The sequence below is a fragment of the Hipposideros armiger genome, unplaced genomic scaffold (assembly GCF_001890085.2).
Source record: "Hipposideros armiger isolate ML-2016 unplaced genomic scaffold, ASM189008v1 scaffold_51, whole genome shotgun sequence".
In the NCBI taxonomy this organism is placed as follows: Eukaryota; Metazoa; Chordata; class Mammalia; order Chiroptera; family Hipposideridae; genus Hipposideros; species Hipposideros armiger.
This window is the reverse complement of record NW_017731401.1, coordinates 375,117-398,081: the sequence shown is the minus strand read 5'-3', so window position 1 is coordinate 398,081 and position 22,965 is coordinate 375,117. Positions and strand designations below refer to the sequence as shown.

The following is a 22,965-nucleotide window of genomic DNA, read 5'->3' as shown; positions in this document are numbered from 1 at the left end:
AACCAGCTGAGTCACTCGGTCGGCCCATGACACAATGTTTAATGACTGATTTCTTGAGATATAATTCATATATCATATAACTCACACATTTAAAGTGTATAATTCAGTGGGTTTTAGTACATTCATTTCTGGTTGATCAACCATTACACCTCAATCAATTTTTGAACATTTTCATCACTTCAAAAAGAAATCTGACACCCATTAGAAGCCATTTGGTATAATGAAATTTTGTGGTTGTGGTATATCCATACAAGGGAATATTACTGGCAATAAAATAAAGCACTGATAATATGCTACAACATGGATGAACCTTAAACCATTCATTATGCTAACTAAGTGAATGCAGCCAGTCGCAAAAGGTCACATATTGTATTATTCCATTTCTACCAAGTGTCCAGAATAGGTAAATTTATAGAGATAAAAAGTATATTAGTGGTTGCCTACTCCTGAGGGTGGTGATGGTTATGAGTAAAAGGGAAGTGTTTACTAACTGGAGCTTTTCTTTGGAGTCATGAAAATGTTCTAAAATTGACTGGTGATGGCTGCATAATCCTATGAATATAATAAAAGCCACTGAACTGTATACCTTAATAGATGGATTTTATGGTAACAGAATTATATCTCTAAGAGCTGCTTTTAAAAGTATAGAGGGAGGGCCAGCTGAGTGGCTTGTTGGTTAAGAGTTGGCTTGGGAGCACGAGCTCTGAGCAACAGGGTTCTCGGTTTGGATCCCACATGAGGGTCAGTGACACTGCACCCTCTATAGCTAAGATGGTGAACAACAGTTCGACCTGGAGCTGGGCTGCTGTGAGTCGCCAATAATGGCGTAGGCTGCAGCCGCTGCTGCAGTGGGCTGCCAAAAGCTACCGTGAGTGGCTGGTAGCCAGCATGAGCAGCTGGCAGCCAGCGTGAGCTGTCATGAGCTGCCGTCCAATGGCTGGCGACCGACTACCCCAGCCAGGAAGAGTGCAATGACCACAATACCAACATAGGCTAGTGAACTGATGTCCTCCATGACTAGACTGAAGAACAAAAAACAGCAACTTGTCTATTCCCCTTCCCCGATTCCCCAGTGCTGTTTCCATCCCCCAATAAAATCTTAAAAAAAATAAAAAAAGTACATAGGGATATGTATAGGAAAAATCTGGCAAGATGAAAGGTTAACATTATCTTTGTGTAGAGGAATTATAGATGCTTTTTTTTTTAGTTTATTTTCTGATTTTTCTACAGTGATTGCACATTAATTGCATAATAAACAATTATTTTTTCAAAGCACTGATTGGCCATTTGATAATTTTAATGAATTACTGTTATTTTTTTTTTAGGTATGATAATGGTATTGTGAATATGTTTTACATATTAAAAAAGAAAAAGAAAAGAGTCCTTATCTCCCAGAGATACATACATACAGGTGATGTGATATGATGTCAGAGGGATGATGGAAGGAGAATAGGTGGTCTAATTTTGTCCAAGAAATGAAAACTGTTAAAGGTAGGTGACTATTAATACTGGGGTCATTATATTTTTCTGTATCCTTTGGTATATCTTTGAAATTTTTTATAATAAAAAAAGTCAAAAAAGAAGGTGGGTTCTGAACAGAATAAACAGTACAATTCTACTTTGGCTTTAAAAAGAAGCTGAGTGAGGCTGGCCGAGTGGCGCGTTGGTTAGGATGTTGGCTTGGGACGCCAGCTCTGAGCAATAGGGCCCAGGTTCAGATACCACATGAGGATCAGTGACACTGCGCCCTCTATAGCTAAGATGGTGAACAACAGCTCGGCTGCAGTGGGGCTGGCAGCAGGCGTGAGCTTTCGTGAGCAGCCGTCCAATGGCTGGAGGGTGACTGCCTCACCTGGGAAGAGCACAATGATAATACCAACATGGGCCAGTGAAGCGACGTCCTCCACAACTAGACTGAAGAACAAAAGGACAGCAACTTGTCTGTTCCCCTTCACCAATTCTCCAACGCTGTTCCCCTCCCCCAATTCTCCAATAAAATCTTTAAAAAAAACAAAAACTGAGTGAGCACATGAATAGAAAAAGAGCAGAAGGAAATGCAACAAAATGTGTACACACCATTGATTCTCTTTGGGTAGTGGCATTATGCACAATAGTATTTTCTTCTATGTGCTTTTGTATATTTTTCACATATTCCACAATGACTACTTATTGGTTTTGCAATAGGTAAAAAAAAAATCCCCCCACCTCCAAAAAATGTTTCCTCATGTCGAGAGCAGTCCCCTAAGTAATAATAACTCATCATGGAAAATGAAGTGCAAATGTTTCATCTGGGCACAGCATGAAACAGCCAGGAGAGACCGAGAATTGCTTGAGTAGCTCTTCTAGAGCAAGTCACTTGGACTTATGCCCTAGGGAATCTCATAGCCATAATACACAGACATTCTAGAAGCTGCCCAGGCTGTGTGGGCATAATCTGGAGCAGTCACAAAACCATTCACAAAGTGTATGATTAAAAAAAAACCAAAAAAAAAACCCGTGGGTGAGAAACTGAAATACTACGAAGCTTGTCACTTGAAATTTAGATTGCATTTGAGTTCACCGAGTCTTCAGATAAGCAACTCCTAAAAAAAAATCTGCAGTGAATTGGGGAATGAATAGTGCACATTAAAAAAAGAGAATGCTAAGACCAATTCCCTTTTATTACATATACTGCAAGCTTCCACAGAATGTGGTATTTAGGGACATAAAAATGGCCTAATAATAACTCACCATTAAAAAAAAAAAATCTTTCCCCAAACAATCCAAACACAGGTAAGCGAAAAGTAGTAGGTGCTCCAGAGGTTTATGTAAACTCTTAGAAAAGATGAAAAGGGAAGATTCTCTATAAAAGATAACTGTCACATGCAATTACCTTAACAGGGAAAATCAAATACAATTATGGCAATTCTAGGAGAAGATGACATGAATAAAAACAATTGATCCCCATAAGATCTCTCTCGCTCCTAAAACTTCTAAATCTTTGTGCTTGTATCACATACTAACTTAGATTGTATTTACGTGTAAATCTCCGCTACTAGATTTTAAGCCCTTTGAATGCAAAAATCAAGTCTTTGAATCCCCAGAAAGTTTTGCACATTGTAGGCTTAAACAATGGTTCAAATCATCAAAAGTTTGTAATATCAAAGAGAGGATAAAATGGTGGATATATTATGGAACTTACTGAAAATCCAGGAAAAATACAGATACATCATGGTCACATTGGTAAGAGAAAGTGCTTACCTAGAGATAACTCAATAATAGCCAGGAATCCCTTCTTTTTCTTAAGAGATTAGATGTTGGAAGAAAAGGGGTTGTTATATAAGTGCCATTACATGCTCTTGAAAACATCCTATTCTGCAAAACTGTGCACTAAAAATAACAGGATTTATGGGGAAAAGTAGGGTTGGGACAGACTGCTTAACGCCTATGAAAGTTTGTTACCAGAGCACTAACAAAAACATTAACAATCCTACTTAAATCTCTACTGGTGTGTGCACCTAGCATCCTTAGCAGCTGTAAACCCCAGGGCTCCTGCTTCTTGGAGATGTAGGTCCTGGAGGGTACTCATTTCCAGTAGGGACTATTCTCATAAAATTTAACCTAAGAATTACTAATCCATTGTCCTAATACAGGGGTCAATGTCTTTACAGCTTCTTCATTTGTATTTGCAGCATTTCATGTAAGGCACTGTTTGCATGAAAGAAAGCTATTTCTGTAGATTTTCCATTTTTTTCCTTACGGTCTTCATATTTTGCTAAGCCTAACTCTTTAATTGTGGAAAACTTGTCTTTGATTGTTACAAAACATTTAATGTCCTGGGTTAAATTCTGCTGGAACCAATGCAACTTGTGGGTTATACTAACATTTCCAAATGCATGAGGTAATTATGTCAAAGAAACACATGCTTAGCAGAACAGACAGAATGGTAAGTGGCTAACCCAGGTATTGGCATATGTGCCCTGAGTTTATAGTAGGAGCAGTTGTAATAGTTGAAATGATGACAGCTAGCCGCACTTACTAAGGTGTAAGCCTTAGTGTGCCAGAAATGATGCTAAACACTTTATATGGATTATCTCATTCTCTACACAGACTCTATGAAGTAGACAAACAAACAGATATTCAATGAGATTAAGTATTAATCTCTGCCCAAGGTTATAAAGCTGCTAAGTGGTAACACTAGGATTTGAATCTAGAAATTTCTGATTCTATGGCTTCAGCTTTTAATAACCACAAAGAAATATTTCTCATCCAATGAAAGTGTGAAATAATTTTACAGTAGTAACTGACAATGTTGCCCAATGCTCTTTATCCAACTAGTACATGTGTAAACGTTGATATAACGCATGTACCAAGAAAACATCCAAGCATTGCAGAGTGCTTCTTATTTTTCCAGATTTAAGCTTTCTGGCGAGGATGTGAGGGAAATCTTTGGACAGGGCCAAAGGAGGATTCCAGACGTGTGACACCTCCTTTTCAGTTCTTTCCAGCTGGGTCAGAGGCCAACTAAGATGACTCAGACTATGCAAGGGCCTTGGAATAGACCAGAGACACACTTCTGAATTCCACACAAGATGTCAGACTGTATGGGGTGGGGGGTGGGGGGGGGTGAAGGTAATTATGACTGGGGAATTCACACCCAACAAGAGCCAAGACTTTAGGCATAAATGCCAACAAAAGAACTGTGGTGGAATTTTGACTCTTCATTTCATTTAAATGCGATTTAATAACCATGAATTACATACTTACTATGTGCCTGGAATTAACTATGTCAAATGTTGGGACTACAAAACTGAATAAACCAATAAGACCTCAGAGGCCTGTAGAGTTTAAATAGAGGCCTTTCATTGAACAACCTCTGCCAGGCACTCATGTTGGCACTTTACATGTACTAACTCATTTAATTCTTACAACCTTATGATACATGACCTAATATTTTCCCTATTTTATAGCTGATGAAACCGAGGTGCAAAGAGATTTGCTTAAGGTCACACAGCTGGTGAGCAATTTGGACCTGGGAGTTGGACCTAAGATTTGGACCTAGGCTGCTTGAGTCCAGAGCCTACATTCTTAAACTCTTCCCTGAACTTGCTCTCTAGTACAGGGAGGCAGTGAGGTTAAAAACATTGCAACATGGGGTGGTAAGACAAATTATCGACCTAAGTACACAATGGAATGTTAGTAGAGGAGAAAGTGACTAATTCTGCTTTGGATGGTGGGGAGGGTGGTGCTCTGGGAGGTGTACCAACCAGTTCAGCAAAGCCATCGTAGCAGATGTCAAATGGCTATCAAGGATAGCAGACGAAACAGCACGGGCAAAGGCATGGAGGTGGGAAATGGCCCGGCATGCTTAGTTTGCCACTGCTGAAATAGAAAGGAAACAGGGCAGAGGAGGCAGGAGATAAGCATACAGAAGCAGAAAGAAGTCAGATACAGGAAGAATTAAATTCTATGGATTGGCCATACCAAGGTGGGCAAGACTGAAAATAGGTTTGAAGGGGGGGGGCGGGTGAGGGTAGATGGGAGTGATATAACTCAATTTGTCTTTTCAAATCCAGCCACAGTGTGAAAGATAGAATGATGTGGAGGGTGTGGACAGAGGGCAAAACCTAGAATTTGGGAATTCACTTAAGAAACTGTAACAACAGCCCCAGGGAGAAACTGGGATGGGGATGGGAAGGAGGGCTGAGTAGAGAGATTTTTTTTGAGGTCAAGTCAATAGGACTTGTTGATTCAGGTGGGAGGTTGGGAAGTCGGGGGTAGGAGGTTTCCTCATTAGAGTAAAGCTTGATTCTTACAAAAGCCCTCCCTGTGTGATTTAAGTCCGCTCTAGATCCTTGTCTGGGAAAATGGAATGAAAGGGGCACTACATTTTTAGATGAAATTGGATTATGGTTAATACCTCATTCCCGATATTATTTTCATCTTCCTTCCAGTAGTGTCAAAAGCCCCCACTGAAGAAAACATCAATGCTTTACTCTGCCGATGATTATTGGTTTCATAATATATCATCCAACAGTCCCAGATCAACTCTGCCTGTTAGCTGGGAATGCCCACTGATAGACAGTTACCACCTGGTGTTCCTGCACTGTAATAACGATCGTGTATCTCATTTTACCTTATTTCTTGAAGTAATATTCAAGATAGACAAATTACCCCACTCCTAAGCCTGGTGGAGAAAGCCAAGAACCAAAAGCCAAAATGAAGTTACATTTCCATGCTTACAACTTCCTCCGCTCCCTTACCTGTTTGGGACCTGCCTTTCTGCCTTATTCTAACCACTCAGTGGGAAACTCTTGGGCTCTAAGAGCCTGAGCAAGTTCAAGAGCAAAGCCCACTCAGCTAAGGGCGAGGCCACAGCTGGGAGGATGACTCAGGCTGGAACCAGAAAGAAAACAAATGGTTGCAGAAATTTGGTGGTAATGGTGGGGGAGGGGAGAGGATATGTGGAGAGGGGCCACTGACTTTTCCAGGAAATTGGTGAGTGAAACAATTCTCGTGGGAAAAGGCTAAAAAAAAAAAAAAAAAAGTCCACTTACTGATACAAGAAATCAGATCATTAAATCTTTCCTTAGGAAAGAGGGGGTTTTCCAGCCCACGGAAATAGAGCTTCAGAACGCCAGCAACTGAGTTAATATCATGGTTACTCTGGTCATCAGCCAAAGGGTTTTCCCCTAAAAAAAAAAAAAAAAAAATTTGTTACATGCAGTGTTTCTCTTTTTCCTTTGAACAAAAATATGTTTCTATACACACACACTTCTATATATACATGATTCTTTTAATTATACGTCATGAAAGATTATACGGTACTAAAATTAAAATAATTGGCTTCGATATCCCACCCCATGATTAACTTAAAAATAGTTGACTAAAATAAAGCTTTTTAAAAATCTTGTGCTACCAAACAATCCCTTACAAGTTACCAAAATCTTAAAATAAAATATTGTGGGATTTAAAATTTTACCCAACTTTTGTTTTTTGAAGCTAAAATCTGTAATCTTAGTTTGACATGAATTCAAATACTACACTCGTGTTTCTTAACCTACTGGGAAAAAAGACACAATCTAGGTCTGTCCGGCTACACTATACAGATCAGCAAAATGTATCAGAAATATGGTAGGCTTCATCTAATTGTGAACACCTACAATGAAAGAAATAAGTGTTTCCCAAAGTGGCGAGGTGGTGTTCACAGCATATCTAAAAGCTGCCTTCAGAAGGGCCGGCCAAGTGGCTCAGTTGGTTAAGAGCTCGCTCAAGAGTTTGAGCTCTGAGCAACAGCGGTTTGAGTCCCGGCCTGAGCTGAGCAGCCGCTGAGCTGCCAACAGGTGGCAGGATGGCTCAGCTAAAAAAAAAATAAAATAAAAGCTGCCTTCAGCACTGGAAGATTCTGAAATCAGAAAGGGGAATTTGAAAATGAACCCTTATGCATGTCAACTATAAGTGAATATACAGAATGAGTATGCCACTTCACTCTCCACAAAAGGATGACTTTTTAACCTGGCTTGCTTATAGGTACAGACATGCAATTACCTCTCTCAAATGAATTTTTAATGTCATTGACTTCCACCTGGGAACCAGACACTCTGAAAATCCCCTGATGCTGAAGACCTAAAGGGAACAGAGGGAAAGAGGGTGAAAGGTTGCAACACATCCTCTAAGGTTCCAACCCCTTTCTCAAGAATTAAATGTTAAATGGAAAGACACATTTATTGAAATACTCCTAGTGATTAATTTTTTTAAAATAAGAATTCTGTAGTTTATGGCTTACCGTAGAGATTGATGAACCGGATACAGCTTTCCACAATGAGGGGGATGACCTGTCCCGAGTCCTGGGTAGGAGATGGAAACCAGTTAGCTGCCAGGGAGAGGCATAAATCACACATAATAATAAAGACTGATTCTTACTCTTTCTGGTGTTTGTGTCCAAATACACCCCCTCTAAAATATTTCACAAAAGCCCCAAATAAAATTTTATTTAATCAAAGGTATATTTCAGTTCTGTAACAAACTAAATTAAATACATTTAAGGCAATCCTGCTTCGATTGAACTCTCTTGTGCATAGAGATTTCAAAGCTAATTCATCTCTTTTACGTATATTAAGGCTCACATACCCAAACAAATATAAGAATCACTCATTTTTCAAAAAGGTTATTTATATAAATATTAATCTAATGGACCTTAAAGGAACTCTCTGTATTCTAACTGTAGTATCATAGGGCTGACAGACTGGCTGTCCTTTCAGCCATCTCAGGACCCTCTCTGTCACATCCCTGAGAGACGTGTTTCCAGATGTGTCATACGAGAATTGCTCTACAGATGTTTATGTGTCACGTATTTATTTAGTTTGCATCAGAACTTACTCATCCTTATAGATTTTTCATTGTTTTTTTTTTTCATATTTTAAGGATTAAGAAAAAAATGGCACAAAGGCACATCCCAGTAGATCTTGTTTCCTTAGGAAGGCACATTTTTTGGCCACCTTTCCCCACATCTTGTAATATAGTCAGAGCTCTCTACTGAACAAATGTGAATTCTGGAAATGCTTTAAAACATGTATAGGATGACAAATGAGATGAAGGAGCTGCCAAGGTCCCAGTTAAATATGTATCAATGCCATGCACCCCATGTAGTTAAAGAAGGTTACTGGCTATGGAGTTATTTTTCATGTCCTTTTTTTTTTTTTTTAAGACTCTGCTCTTTCAGAAATTAGATCTTCACTGGAAAGATGGAGGTTCAAAATGAATAGCTGACATCAGATACTAATTCATGAGGATTTTATTCTGAAACACAAGAAGAATGTGGCTGTCTTAATATATTAGAATAATTCAGACTCCATTAACCTTTCCAATTAAGCCACAGGGGAAGAATTGGAAACAATGTGGCTCAGCAATTTAAACTCTTCTCTGTTCCTAGAATGGGTAATACACTACTTGAGGAATAGTTTTATTTTAGGTTTTAAGACAACCTAAGCAGTGTAGAAGCCAGTTAATGACTCAATTACTTCTGGAGCCTGTATTAAGTTTTTCTGGGAATGTAAACTTTATTAATTTTTAAAAGAAGGTCTTTAAGAATAAAAACTCTTTTTAGTGAAGACTAGTTGGCTCAAGAACAACCATGTAATTACATCCAAATCTACTAAGTGAGGAGATTTTTCTTAAGAAATAAGTATGGTTTAGCGAAAGTAGCCTTTATCTGACCAATTCATATAACAGTGTAATCTAAAACAGCAACAAATATTTTGATGTAAGTGATAAGAGGAGAATATTAATTTGCGCCTCTGCTGAATTTAGTGTTAAAACAAAAAGAAAAACAAAGAACACAAGGTTATTAAAAGAAAAATGTTTGCACTAAAATAGTTCTAAAAGATGCCTTCGGTTTGCATATTCCTTAAAATATTTTTGTCTTTACATTTACTCAAGTAATTGCTAGTCTTTTAGCTGTTATCAGTATATCATTCAGATATAATGAATATTGGAATAAAAAAGTAATGAGTGTGTGTGTGTGTGTTTTAATTTAATTTCATGAAGCCAGGTGTTTTGGTAGAATATTTTACAAGAAGTGAAAAAATGAGCTGTGTTCCACCTACCATTCAAACAAACCCCTTTGTGCCTCAGTTTCCCCATGGTTGAAAGAGAAAAAATAGTTTTGCTCCTGCTGTCTCACAGTGCTACTGTGGGGACCTCAACTGATGGAGCACTTTTTAGAAGTCTAGCGATCTCTGTATCCACCTTATTATTGCTATAAAGATCCTTAAATGTGCCATCTGGGATGGTGAAAGGCTCACTTAAGTGAATTTCCCATCATAACTGGTTTACTCCTTCTTTAGTGCCTAAATTTGGTTTCCTTTAACTGTTCTTATGAAAAATCTTTTTAAAAACATAACATGTGCTTTCCTAGCATCTTAAGCAGTCATTCTCACACTGTGTCATCAGATATAACGGAGTCATCCATATGCTGCTTTGAGCTTTCCTATACTCTAGTTCTCTCTGGCAGGCTATCAGTTGCACATCTCAGTGCTTTCATTTTATCATTCCTTTCTGTCCATCTAATTTGCCCCTGCTTAGAAGCCCTGGGCTGGGAAACTAGATAATCAAATTTGACAATAATTTTCTATTAAATTAGAGCCAATAAGGCTCTTCTGGGTTTAAGGCTTACGGCAGTGCATTTGTGATTGCTATTTAGGTTGTCTAGTGGCCTTTCACTTAATTCCAGGGTTAGGATTCATTTTTAAGACTGCCAGAGGTCTTCAACCTCTCCATGTATGTATGTATGTATGTATGTATCTATTTACCTGTCCACACACATGCCACATGGGTGCGCACACACACGTTTTTAAGCCATTAGTGTATATATTCAATAAAAGATCTGTCTTTAAAGAAAGATATCTGTAATATATTACTAAGACAGTAAGATACCTGTAACATTCTTAAGGGAGATTAGCAATGATGTGGTTTCCTATATAAATTTAGTCTTCAGAAACACTACAGCTCATGTCATAATGTTAGCTATGAAAGACGAAGTTCTCTTTTTTGTAAAATTTACGTTAAGGGTCCAAATTAAATATGCATTTGATATTTAACACTGACTTTCCTTAATAAAATCCAGTGACTCAAATTTGGTGCATTTGCCAAATATATAATATAAAAATTAAGAGTTTATCTAATTTTACTGGAGAAGGCTATTCTTTTTATTTTTTTACTTATTTTTTTTTTATTATTAGTTTCCGGTGTACAGAACAATGCAATAGTTATCCTTTTCACCCCTCATACAGAAACAACCCCTCTCCCCCATCCACTGCCCTCCTTAAATCAGTGTTTGATTTCTATAACTTCTTTCTCAGTAAAGCTTTTATATAAACCACTGTGATTTCTAACTGCAAACATTTTTCTTTTAAAGAACTTAAAAAAACCTAATTAAAGCCAAGCATGACTGTGATTTGAAAATGATACCAAGAGTGAACGAGGTTGTGCCCTCACTTCCCTCGAGCACTATACCTGATGTCTCGCGTGCGAGTTCCTTCGTCCTCGGCTAGAAGCATTATCAGAAATACAGGATGAAAAAGAAGACAGAGTAAACACAGCAGAGATATAAGATACAGACCACAGGGTCTTACAATTTATCCAATATAATGAATTCCTCAAGTCACGGGAAACTAAAACTCCTGCTCATCTTCAGAGCTACCTTAACAATGAACTTCAAAAATATATTTTGTGCCATCTCATGTGCATGAGTAAAGACAAACATTTTACCAGGTAGCTCTTTTCCTTTTTGTATAAATTATAGTCTTTTTTTTTTTTTTTAAATAAAGAGGGCTTTTTCTTTTGCCCACAGAATACCCACATTGACTTCCTCTTCTGAAGGCACCCACACCCAATATTCTTTTCTCTCTGACTTCAGGAAATATTATATTGATTTTCTGGGAAAGCAAAGAGCCCCAGGACAGACTTGGACATAATGACCTGCCTCCTTTTATGAGAGGCTGAAGCCATTATAGTAAGAAGCATGGAGAACAGCCACCCAGATGGCTGGTGCCAGTACCTTGACGAATGTTTCCAAATCCCCATTAAACAACTTAGCATTATACTGTGAGCGGGGTCTGGACTTCCTGTGTTTCTGGGGCTTAGGGGGAACATTTGGAGGCCTAAGGGAAGGGAATATAATTACTGAGCATGGCAGAAATCAAACAATAAATGAAACACCCATAGGTCACATCAAAATTATAAAACACAGGAATTCTGTGTGTCTTCTCCACTCCCACCCACTGGAGGGAACTAGTCCTTCCCCTTCCCCGTGTATTTACTTTTACTTATGTATCAAAAACCATACAAGCTATTCATTCCGACTAGTCTTTTCTTGTATATTGTAGTTGACATGTATTGGCTAGTTTGTTTCAAAATGACAAGCATCACCAAACAGAACCAGGAGCTATTTGGCCAAGTGTTACGAACCAAGGTTTGTGTCGTTTGGCTTAAAAATCACTCAGAAGACATGACGGATCATAAAAATTAAGAGCTTTGATAGATCCCAATACGAGAAGTTAAATACCATATTTTTAGTTACAATATAGTTCTTCAATGCAAACATCACCTCTGTTCAGTATACCCCAGATATGAATGGGATTTGATTTTCTGCAAAAGTAATTGTTAATAGATGGCAAGTGAAAAGATAGAGCTGGGTTTCAATGCTGCTTCTGGGGGATGGGTGTACAGACTCGCGTGAATTGTTATTTCTTTAAGACAAACTATCTTATCACTTAATTATTTGTAGAGCATTAGGATGCCCCCATTTATTCCGTTCTGGCCTCTCTCCATCTTCAGTCTATTTGCTTTGGTGGCATATGTGTGTCCGGGGTACCATGTACTGTATTTAGAAACCCTGCATCATCTTGCTCGGTAATTGGACAGGGAACCACTTCTGTTCTCCCCCTTTAGAGCAAAGAGGTCCAGGATTACCTGTCTCGACTTCTACAAATGTGCTAAGTGGAAGAAGGGTCCCAACTAGACCTCTCTCTAGACATTTCAATGTAAATTTCCTACTTGGAAGGCTCATAGGAGGATGTACATCACATTTAGAAATTAGGTAAAGCCCTACATTAAGCTGCAAACTCTCGGGCAGGCAGAGTGGCGTGTTAGTTAAGAACTGGCTTGGGTCCCCACATATGAGGGCCAGTGACACTGCCCTCCACAGCTAAGATGCTGAACAACAGCTCAACCTGGAGCTGGGCTGCTGTGGGTCGCCAACGACGGCGTAGGCTGCAGCCCCTGTGGCAGCGGGTTGCCATGGGCTACTATGTGTAGCCAGCAGCCAGTGTGAGTGGCCAGCAGCCGCCATGAGCGGCCGTCCAGAGGCCGGCGACTGATCTGCCTCGCCGGGGAAGAGCGAAATGATGGTGCCAACTTGGGCCAGTGAAGCAACGTCCTCCACAACTAGACTGAAGAACAAAACAAGAGCAACTTGTCTGTTCCCCTTCCCCCGATTCCCCAGCGCTGTTCCCCTCCCCCAATTCCCCAATAAAATCTTTAAAAAAAAAAAGGTGCAAACTCTCTAGGAAGAATGACCTTTTTCATTCATTAAGGTTCAGAAAGGAGTATAGAAACAAAAGACTGAAAATTTATGTGGAAGGCTGCGCGGCTTCATTGTCACCATTAAGAGAGATGGGGGAACAAACTTGCTGAGACAGCCTTCCTTCCACAGCCACATGCTAAGACTCTCCCAGCAGGTGGGCTCATGATGAGCGGGGCATGCAGCAAGCAGCACCTGAAGTTGCATGGTGCTTCAGGTAAAGGGGGCTTCTGCAAGTGTCTAGAAACAAATATGGAAATGTCTACCAGGTGGCATGTCATAATGTGCCACTGCTGAAATTTCTGAAATCTCGTTTTATATACTGAATTCTGTGCCATTCACAGAGGAGAAGATCTGGTAGATAAAAAAAGAAACAAACAAACAAAAACCAGAAAACAATTGCCCACCAAGAAATTTAACCATATGGGCTAGATTTCATCCATTCTTTTCATTATTTTAGAAGTGTTTTAGACTTTGTTTTTATTCAGGGGTGGTAAGGTCAACAGATCAGAAGGCAACTGTCATTGAAAAGGCAGTTTGTTCCTCGCAGTTCTCCATAAGAGGGGTATGCCACTCCATGGGGGTCACGTGGGAAAGTGGGAGAGTAAGTCAGGAGGCAGAGGGAGTGAGGGAAAATGCGGGCAAGAGCCTTTGCTGTGGGTCCGTGGGAAGGAACAGGCATGCAGGGGGAGCAGGTTTAGGGTGGGCTGGTTTGAAAAATTCTGGTGGGCTCTGGGGCACGGGAACTGTCCCTGTTTGTCTGGTACCTGGCGTTTGGGGGATTCAGGAATGGGAACAGTGGCTCTGAGTGTGAAAGCTAGATAAAGGAGGTGGCTGAGGGGGATGGATGGGCTCTGGATTGGCTGGTTTGTATACAAAAGGCACACTTGCAAATCAGTCCTTTACTATCCCTAGGCATTGCTTAACCCTCACAGGGGCAGTCTCTTCAGTGTCAACTGAAGATAGCAAAGCATAAAATATAGAAACCAAAAATAATGGTTATTAAAACGAGGTCCAACATGTGGTGATATCTGGAGCGGTTAAAGCTAAAAGGATAAGAACACAGGCTCATTTCCTTTGGTCACTGATTTGTGGGACAAGCAAAATTGTAGCTGGAGCCAAAGCCCCTAGTGGCCCTGGGTAATTGCTCCTGGTTGACCGAGAGATGCAGGGTAACCCCTGTCTGGGGCTAATGGAGGGATGTCGTGTGAGTTTTCTACTAAAGGCCTGAAAATCGTCTCTCCAACGGTTCTAAAATATGAGGCAAATGTGCAAATACTAAAGTCTCTCCCAACAGTTCTAAAATATGAGGCAAATGTGCAAATACGAAAGTTGTGAGACTTGAGATGAAAACAAACTGCCTATCCAAGTAATTTCCAGGGCAGACGTGGCTTTTCAGGCAGGCTGGGGTGCTGACGGTTCTGGCTCTACTACGTACACACCAGGTGAACAAAGCCAGGCCCGTTCCACCTTGTTATGACTCTTTCGAATAATATGATTCATTCTGGGTGTGTGCTTACCACATAACTTCCTGCTAATCTGGCTGCCTATGTAGTAGGGTGCCCGTGTGGATGAGAAAAAGTACCGGTTAGAGTGATGTGAATGTCAAGTCTGTTTGGCAATTACAGTTCTCATTGCAAATTAATGTATTTGCATTCCTTCCTTTTTGAAAAAAAATTTAAGTGCCTTACAATATTTATAATTTAGAAACAACAGGTAAAATAGTTGATAGTGCAAAGGGATACTATATGTGAAAAAGGCTCCATAGCTGCATATTACAATCAGAAGTAATACTACTCATTGTCACTGATATGCGGGAAAAAAACTACAGTATTTTTGTAAAGTTTAGACAAGTCAGTAGCTGTACTTTCTAGCTGGTTCACCAAGAAGTAAGAGGGGGGCTTCCTTTTGAATAAACTGTCTAGCAGGAACATTACAGAATCTTAAAAATCAACTTGCCAATTACTGCAACAGGCCCACCAGTGTCCTAAATGTCTCTTATCTCAAAGAGAACTCAACTTCAAAAGTGCAAAGTCTGGCTATGTCAATTAGAGTATTTTTTGGCTGTTGCACAAATGTGGACATAGAAAAATAAAAGGTGCCATAAACTTTCCCCAACCCAAATCAGAATCTGCTTCAAAAAGGCTTGCTCTTTCTCAGCAGCAGTTTCAAAATCCTTCCATGAATTAAACAATAAAAATTTAAAAAAAAACCAAAGAAATGCAATGTGGTTGTAGGCATTAAAAGTTAAATCTTTAAAGTGAACCAAAAAGGGGTAGAGAGCTAAAATCCTAAGAGTATTCCACATAGCTCTAATTTTTATATGACATAAGGGGAGAGTAGGAGCAGAATATAACTAATCATACTTTCTATTTGCTAACACAGGAGATATATGCATAACGTTACCTGTTAATTAAATTGCTAAATCAAAAGTCTTTTTGGACTTTTTCTAGAAATTTAGATCAACCAAACCCATTCAATTCAGGTATTCCCCCCCCCCCCCCCACACACACACACAACTAGGTTGGCTCATTAAAGAGCTTTATAATTCCATCGGGAAATCTTCAGACCTGCCAGAGCAAAGCTAGCTTTGGGAGAACCCGAAACATTTCACATTACTGTTTTTGGTCAATCCAAAACTATCTTTCCATGTTCATTAACAAAATATTTCATTCTCTCAGCATTTAAATGGTTGCTTCCTGTTAAAGAGAAAAGAGCGTGAGACACGCTATGAGTTACGATGAAATGTTTTCCTACCTTGTAGTCATATACTCAGCTCTGTGACCTGCAAAAAAAAAGTTAAAATAAGTAAATTGAATGGAATCAGTGAAATGTATTTGGTAATCTGCATCATCTGTCCCATTTTGAGATTCTGAGTTTATAATAACTTACACATTTTATGGCAGAAAGCATGAGGATAGCATATAACAATAGACAGATAATTTAAATACTTCATAAAGTCTATACATAAAATTTAATAAACTCTATAGATAGGAGAAACATGTTTTACTTGGCAATTTGAGGCAGGGAGCTTTGTTTTGTTTTTTAAACAAGAACTAGCTGCTTGATCTTATCTGTAAGTTTAAGGATGAAATGCAAATAAAACACATACAAGATTAGAGTGTTAGTTATTCCCTCTGTCTTGATTGACATTTGTGGGGAGAAGTAGGGGGTCAAATAGGATTGGGAGCACCCAATTTCCTTTAGATTAAATTGGTGTTCTTCCTATAATTAGACATTGGGGAGAAAGTTGCATTTTGTAATCAGAAATGACATTCGCAGATATTCAAGTACAAGGACATTAAATTATGCTACATTCCACCAACTTGTAGGCTAAAAGCCTTTCAAGAGTACTCTGTTATTTAAAACCTTATGTTTTAAATACATCTGGGCTTCTTTACTTGTTTTAAATAACAGCTCTGTATTCCTGTGGTGTTTCTACAAGTTTGAATGTGTCTATGGTTGCTGTCTGCTCTTTCTTACATTAAGGGTGGAGCTGCGGAAAGGAGTGTGGGAAAGTGAACCACTCAACTGGGCTGCTTGCAAAACGATCATATGGTCCTCAAAGAGCCTGAATGTGTAGCTGACAGAGAAGGGTCATGCTGTAGTACAAACAGGTGAGTACAGCCCATTATATCCTAATGCAGTGACTCAGACTTGTAGGGCAAGGCTAATAGAACAACTGGAGAGAACGCTGGCTTGTTGGGAATGGTGACTGAACAAAGAGTCTTTTACTCTATTATCTCCTTTTGAATAACAAGTAACATAAAGCTTTTGATTAATGTCTATTTACTGAACTGGGGGCGGCAGTTAATATCAGCAAGTACCTTTCTCAACACAGATCCAGGCCACTTTTGAGTGTTGGCAGAATCAGGGCTTGGCCCTGGACTTGGAGTGGGGGTGAGGGAAAAGACAGAGAATCTCCTTTTCCTCCTGCTACCCAGTTCCATCTATTATTTAACTGTAAGTCCCTTCCTTTTGCTGGACTTCTGCTCTTCTGGGGAAGAAGCAAAAAGAGAAGGTGGACACAGAACTCCAAAAGACTTTACAGATATTTGTAAGCGGAAGAGAAGGTCTACCAGAAAGTGGAGAGGGCAGATGGTGAGCTGAGTGTGGCATGCGGTGCCTACGGGATATCCTTCAGGAGGAAGCTGGCTATGCATAGTTAACTACAGAGAAGACAGGGCTGGAGATGAAGGTTTGAGAGTCACTACCATGTAGGCTGTGCTGGGGCCATGGGACCTAGCTGAGGTCACCCAGGGTGAGTCAACAGAATGAGGAAAGGGTTGAAGGCAGAGAAAGTATCTGGCTTGTGCTGTTCTGTATTCCGTCACGTTGCATACTTTATTATAACATAAAAGTATGATAGAAAATGTATTAGTAACGACAATAAAAACAGCAATGAAGTCTAGCATTTATTAGTTCTTTCTATGTATTAACTTGCAATTTTCATAACAACCTTATGACCTAGGTATTATTATTATTATTATTATTATTATTATTATTATCATCATTTATTTTTAAAAAGATTTTTATTGGGGAACAGTGTGTTTTTCCAGGACCCATTAGCTCCAAGTCAAGTAGTTGTTTCAATCTAGTTGTGGAGGGCGCAGCTAATTGGCCCACGCAGGGATCAAACTGGTAACCTTGGTATTATGAGCACTGTGCTAACTGAGCACAGTTATGAGCACAGTTATGAGCAACTGAGCTAACCAGCAGCCCCTATTATTATTATTTTACAGAAGAGACTAAGCACAAAGAAGGCAAGTACTTGTCCTAGGTCACCCTGTTAGTATGTGGTGGGTCTGCCACAAGGGTCCAGTTTTGTTTTAACTTTAGACCTGAGCTCCCAAGTATTATACATTATTATATATTATTATATATATTATATATATATAATACTCCCAAATATATTATAAAAATGGAATTCTTTTTTTCCCAAGTAAATACTTTCAAAAATCCTAGAAGTAAGGCAGGGATTGTGGCTTATACTTCTGCCTGCTCCATACGGCTAAAGCCAAATATAAAATACTGAAGATCTAATAAATTTAATAAATTTTTACACAAATTTAATACATAGCTATAAAATTAAATTGAATAACAGACGTTAATCACTTTCAAGTAATTCAATGATAAAGATGCTAATAATAATTCCTTAAAAACAAAATGCTTTATAACTGAAATTTTGCTGTTTTTGTTAAATAGCCTAACTGAACAGTCTCTAGATTTAGAAAAAGATCATATACAAAATGGCTTAAATTCATTTTGCTTCATTCATCCATCCATGGTTAATAGTATAGGATAAACAACTAAAAACCTATAAAAGATGCATTTTATAGAGATTAATGAACCAAGAGCAAGCTTTGCAGGAACTATCATTCATAGTATAACCACCACCGCAACATCCATTTTCTGTTTTTAGCTAATAGTACTGAGTATGTCTCAACTGATGAATGAGGTTTTATTTTTTAACCAGTATCATCTTTAATAGATCAATAACACACAAGCTTAGAAGAATCTGCTTCCCAGAGAAATGTGAAAGCTTCCAGTGGTCTGAGGATTAGATTTCAATCGTTTTCTTTGGAAGGTTACTTAATTATTAAAAACAACAGACAACTCATTACCCCCTTTCCCCCAATACATGCCATTTAGAGGGAAAAAGTGACCCAAGACCAAGGGTTATCTTGTTCTGGATGCAAACGCCTAATTTGACTACTCTTACAATTTCACTTGAGAATTAGGAAGTGAATAATTTTTCACGTCCAAACGTATTTTATCTCCATCAGATAAAAGGGAAAACCAAAACATAGTTTGGTGGCAATTTGAGACTAAAAAAAAAAAACCCAACTAAATAAAATATTTAAAATGTGCACAGCTCAAACTGAACAGAAGTCCCTGATGAATGGCTGATATGGACCCTGGCATTACTTTCCAGTCTTTTTTTCTTCCTTAATACCAACTGATGCAGGGTTTTTCTAAAAAACATAATTATTCACAATCATCTCTTTTGAAAGTATATTTTTACTCCTCCTCAAAGACAGACAACAGATTGTGTGAGGATAACCTGTTTAACTCCTTTGCTAGGAATAATACAACATGGAACGGAGCTTCCAGTGTCAGGTTTTCTGTGTTTAGCAGATTTGCATTGATATTTACATCCTCTCAGTTCCAAATGCTGCACACAAAGAAGCCATGTGAATATTAAGGCTCATGACGAAAAAAGAAAAAGAAAAAAATTTCAGTGCTCATGTACTGTGCTCAATTTAACTTCTCCAATTTAAAAACAAATGACTTCACAAAAAAGATGTAATGGTGTTGCTGAAGGATGAAGACGACGATAACTTTGGTCTTAACAAATCATTGTGTTTTTTTTCTATTTCCATCGTTTTCAAAGATTTGGAATTCTGAAGTTTGACGGTGCCACTTTAAGAGCCCAATCTAGTTGCTTCAAAATGTTTTAAATCAAAGGACTTACTGGGCCACTGGTAGCCTGCCAAAAGTGAGCAGTAAGACAGGCCAGTTATAGTTTCAGTTGTATACGATCAACTGCTAAATCCCTGGGTTAGGCTCTATTTGTTTTACTATGAAAGCAGTTTTTGCAGCGGTGAGTCTAGTTTAGAGATGTAATTTCTACATAAGAAGTCAGGACTGTCCCCAAATGCACCATTTAAACCTGTGCTACTAACCTTATTTATGAGCCAAACCCAGACTTGGATTCCTTCAGAAGGGCTTGCCATTGGATTATCTCACCATGGGACAGGCGCCATTAACTCTCCTTCAGTGTAAGCCTATTAACACGAACAGGGCTCCATGGAAAGCCAGCAGGCTCACAATGGTGAAGCTAAAAGGTGGAGCATGTTCCCCGTGCTCAGCTTTTCTCTGGGCAGAGCTGCCAGTGGCAACTCCAGGCAGTGACCAACAACTGGTGTGTTGCCAAGCCTACACATGGGGCAGGCAGGCCCAAGAAGCAGAGAGGTCTGTAACCAGTGGGTACAGGCTAGTGTGTCAGCTGCCACCGGATGAGAAGCATCCCATTTTGCATTCAGAATAAATCTAGTCCGGTGAGGGGCTGGCATACCTGAAGACAGCTTGTGTCACTAGGACACTGGAAATTACTGAAAGAAATTCCAAGATAAATCCTGGCTTAGAGGTCACAAAGTACAATATAGCTTCACACAGTTCAGCAAGTAAAGATGGAGTCTGGTGTACAGATTCAGCAAATTGGCTAAAATATAGCCGTATCCAAAAATGGTATGTAAAATAATATTAACCATTGGGATTTTCTTTCCAGGAGACATAAGGAAATCTATGTAGAATGAGTACCATAAAAGTTTCGGAATGAGATCCCAAGTGTATTGACACGCGCATTTGCATGCACTGCCAAGAATGAATTCATCCTCTTCTTAATTCCCTTCCACTCACAATTTCTAACGTGGTATCCAGTCCCATAGGGAAGGACTGTGCGCCTATAAGCATTCATCTACATTTATTACAATCTGCCTTGGGACTGGCCACTGACCTTGAGGGCATCAGTGAAATATCAAGCATGTTTGTGACAAATGGAGAAAAAAAAAGAAAAACCTCACATGATACCTTGAAGGAAGAAAAAAACAAAACCAACCCCTACCCCGCCCCCAAATAGGATACAATTGCTGAGGTAAGACAACTATTCAAAATAAAAAAAGGTCTTTTTTAGAAAAAGTGGAAACCTCTGTTACAGAACAGTTGAAAGACTAGTACAGGGAATATTCATGTGCCCCTCACTTTGATTTCCCAATTGTAACATTTTGTCACATGGGCCATATTTCTTTTTCTGCCCCCTCCCCACCCCGGCATCTTTTTTCATGAACCATTTTGAAAGTTGCAAACATTCTGACACTCAGCAGGCATTTCTTAAGAATAAGACTGTTCTCCTTCATAACCATATCACCATTATCTAGGAAAATTAACATTAACTCAATAATATCATTTAATAGATAGTCTATATTTAAATTTCCCCAGGTGCCTTTAAAATGCCTTCTATAAATTTTGCTTTTGGATTCAGAATCTAATGAAAGTGCACACATTGTGTGTGGCTATTTCTTTTTTTTAAAGACACTTTTTAGTAGTACACATTTTTTTCAAAGTGAAACTGGCCTTTTAGCTTAGAATCTGGCATCCTAACTGTAATGCATAGTCTTAGGTAATGATGACCTTTACCCATGTCGTCATGCCCTGAGGATAACTGGGTCCTTTGGAGAACACAAGGAAATAAGGTGATGGAAAAACTTCTTTAGGGGAAGGAAGGTTCTAGAGTGGTAGGAAGCAAGAGTTGACATCAAAGAACAGCAATCTCTTTTTTTGGCCTGAGTTATTCATACAACTCACTCCCCTCGTTCCCACTCCCCTTCATAGTCTCTTTCCCTTTTTAAAACTTCTAACAGGATCTGGTATAAACAAGAAATAAAATTAAGTTACAGATTCTGAGGAACTTAAGACAGGGTTTTGCTTTTAGTTAGTGTTTCCTTTTAAATTTCCTGAAGACGACTGAGAAAGAGTAACATTTACATAGTCCCCTTTGCCTATAATCCTTTTTTCTTCCCTCAGTTTTTCATCTGTAGAAATGGGGAAATTGGGCCGGCCGAGTGGCGCGTTGGTTAAGAGCTGGCTTGGGATGCCAGAGGGCCCCGGTTTGGATCCCACATGAGGGCCAGTGACACTGCGTCCTCATAGCTAAGATGGTGAACAACAGCTCGACCTGGAGCTGGGCTGCTGTGAGTCGCTGGCGATGGCGTGGGCTGCAGTGGGGCTGCCATAAGCTACTGTGTGTGGCCAGCAGCCGGTGTGAGCTGCCAAGAGCCTCCGTGAGCGGCCGTCCAGAGGCCAGCAACCGATCTGCATCACCCAGGAAGAGCGCAATGATGGTACCAACATGGGCCAGTGAAGCAACGTCCTCCACAACTAGACTGAAGAACAAAGTAACAGCAACTTGCCTGTTCCCCTCCCCCCAATTCCCCAATAAAATCTTAACAACAAAAAAAAAATGGGGAAATCAATTAAGTGTCCAATAAAATATATATCTCAGAACAACACCTGGCACAGAGAAAGCCTTACATAAGTGATAACTATTGTTTTTGCTATTATTAGATATAGCAATATATTTGATGAGATTATTTCTCAATTAAAACCAATGCCTATGGAAAGGGGGGAAAAAGTCACCCAAACGGGTTTAACTGGTTTCTAGAGTCCAAAAAGGCTTTTAATGAGACCCCCCCCCAAAATTGGCCCATTAAAACAAACGGATTGGGGCTGGAGGGGTGGAAAGTCCAAGGAGGAAAGGAAGAAGTGACCAGGGGGCCAGCTGGTAGGGGCAAACACAGCTCCTTCCGACTTCTCTACTGTTAGCAGCTCTAAAGACCCAGCCTCAGGAGCTCTGTGTTGGCTGCTCAGCCCTCCCTAGATTTCACTGTTGTCCCTCGGTTAAAATAGACTGAAAAAGAAAATATCGGGGGTGCCAAAAAATGTATACACATGACTTGTATTCATCTTTTCTTATTGGTATATATTAAGTATTACAATTTTAATACAGTTTTTTTCCTTTCTTAAAATGTGTATACATTTTTTTGGGCACCTTCTATAGTTCCAGGGAGAAGTTGGTTTATTACAGACAGAGAAAGCCAAATCTAAACAAACAGTGTTCTCTGCTTCTTAAAGCACAAAGGCACAATACACACACTTCGTGAGATGTAGCCATGACACAATAGAGAATCGACATCATCTTCCCAACTATTTCAAATGACTGACCTTCTCCAAGGGTCCTCTGCAACAAGTCATGTTTGGCTTGAAGTTTTGTGATGAGATTGCTACCTTCCAAGTATTCTCTGAGTTTCTGCAGAAGGAAAGATTTGTTTTCAACTTAAAAAAAA

General features: G+C 39.3%; 1 protein-coding gene across 1 annotated transcript in view; it reads right to left on the bottom strand.

Moving 5' to 3' along the window:
• SRGAP1 (SLIT-ROBO Rho GTPase activating protein 1) overlaps nt 1–22,965 on the bottom strand; it is a 300,419-nt gene that overhangs the window by 29,774 nt on the left and 247,680 nt on the right. The window contains exons 13-18 of the mRNA XM_019640518.1: nt 22,844–22,954; nt 15,818–15,845; nt 10,993–11,026; nt 7,766–7,826; nt 7,528–7,605; nt 6,537–6,671 (exon numbers count right to left, since the gene is read on the bottom strand). Of these exons, the coding sequence (XP_019496063.1) occupies nt 6,537–6,671; nt 7,528–7,605; nt 7,766–7,826; nt 10,993–11,026; nt 15,818–15,845; nt 22,844–22,954 (447 nt within the window). The remainder of the gene's footprint in view (nt 1–6,536; nt 6,672–7,527; nt 7,606–7,765; nt 7,827–10,992; nt 11,027–15,817; nt 15,846–22,843; nt 22,955–22,965) is intronic.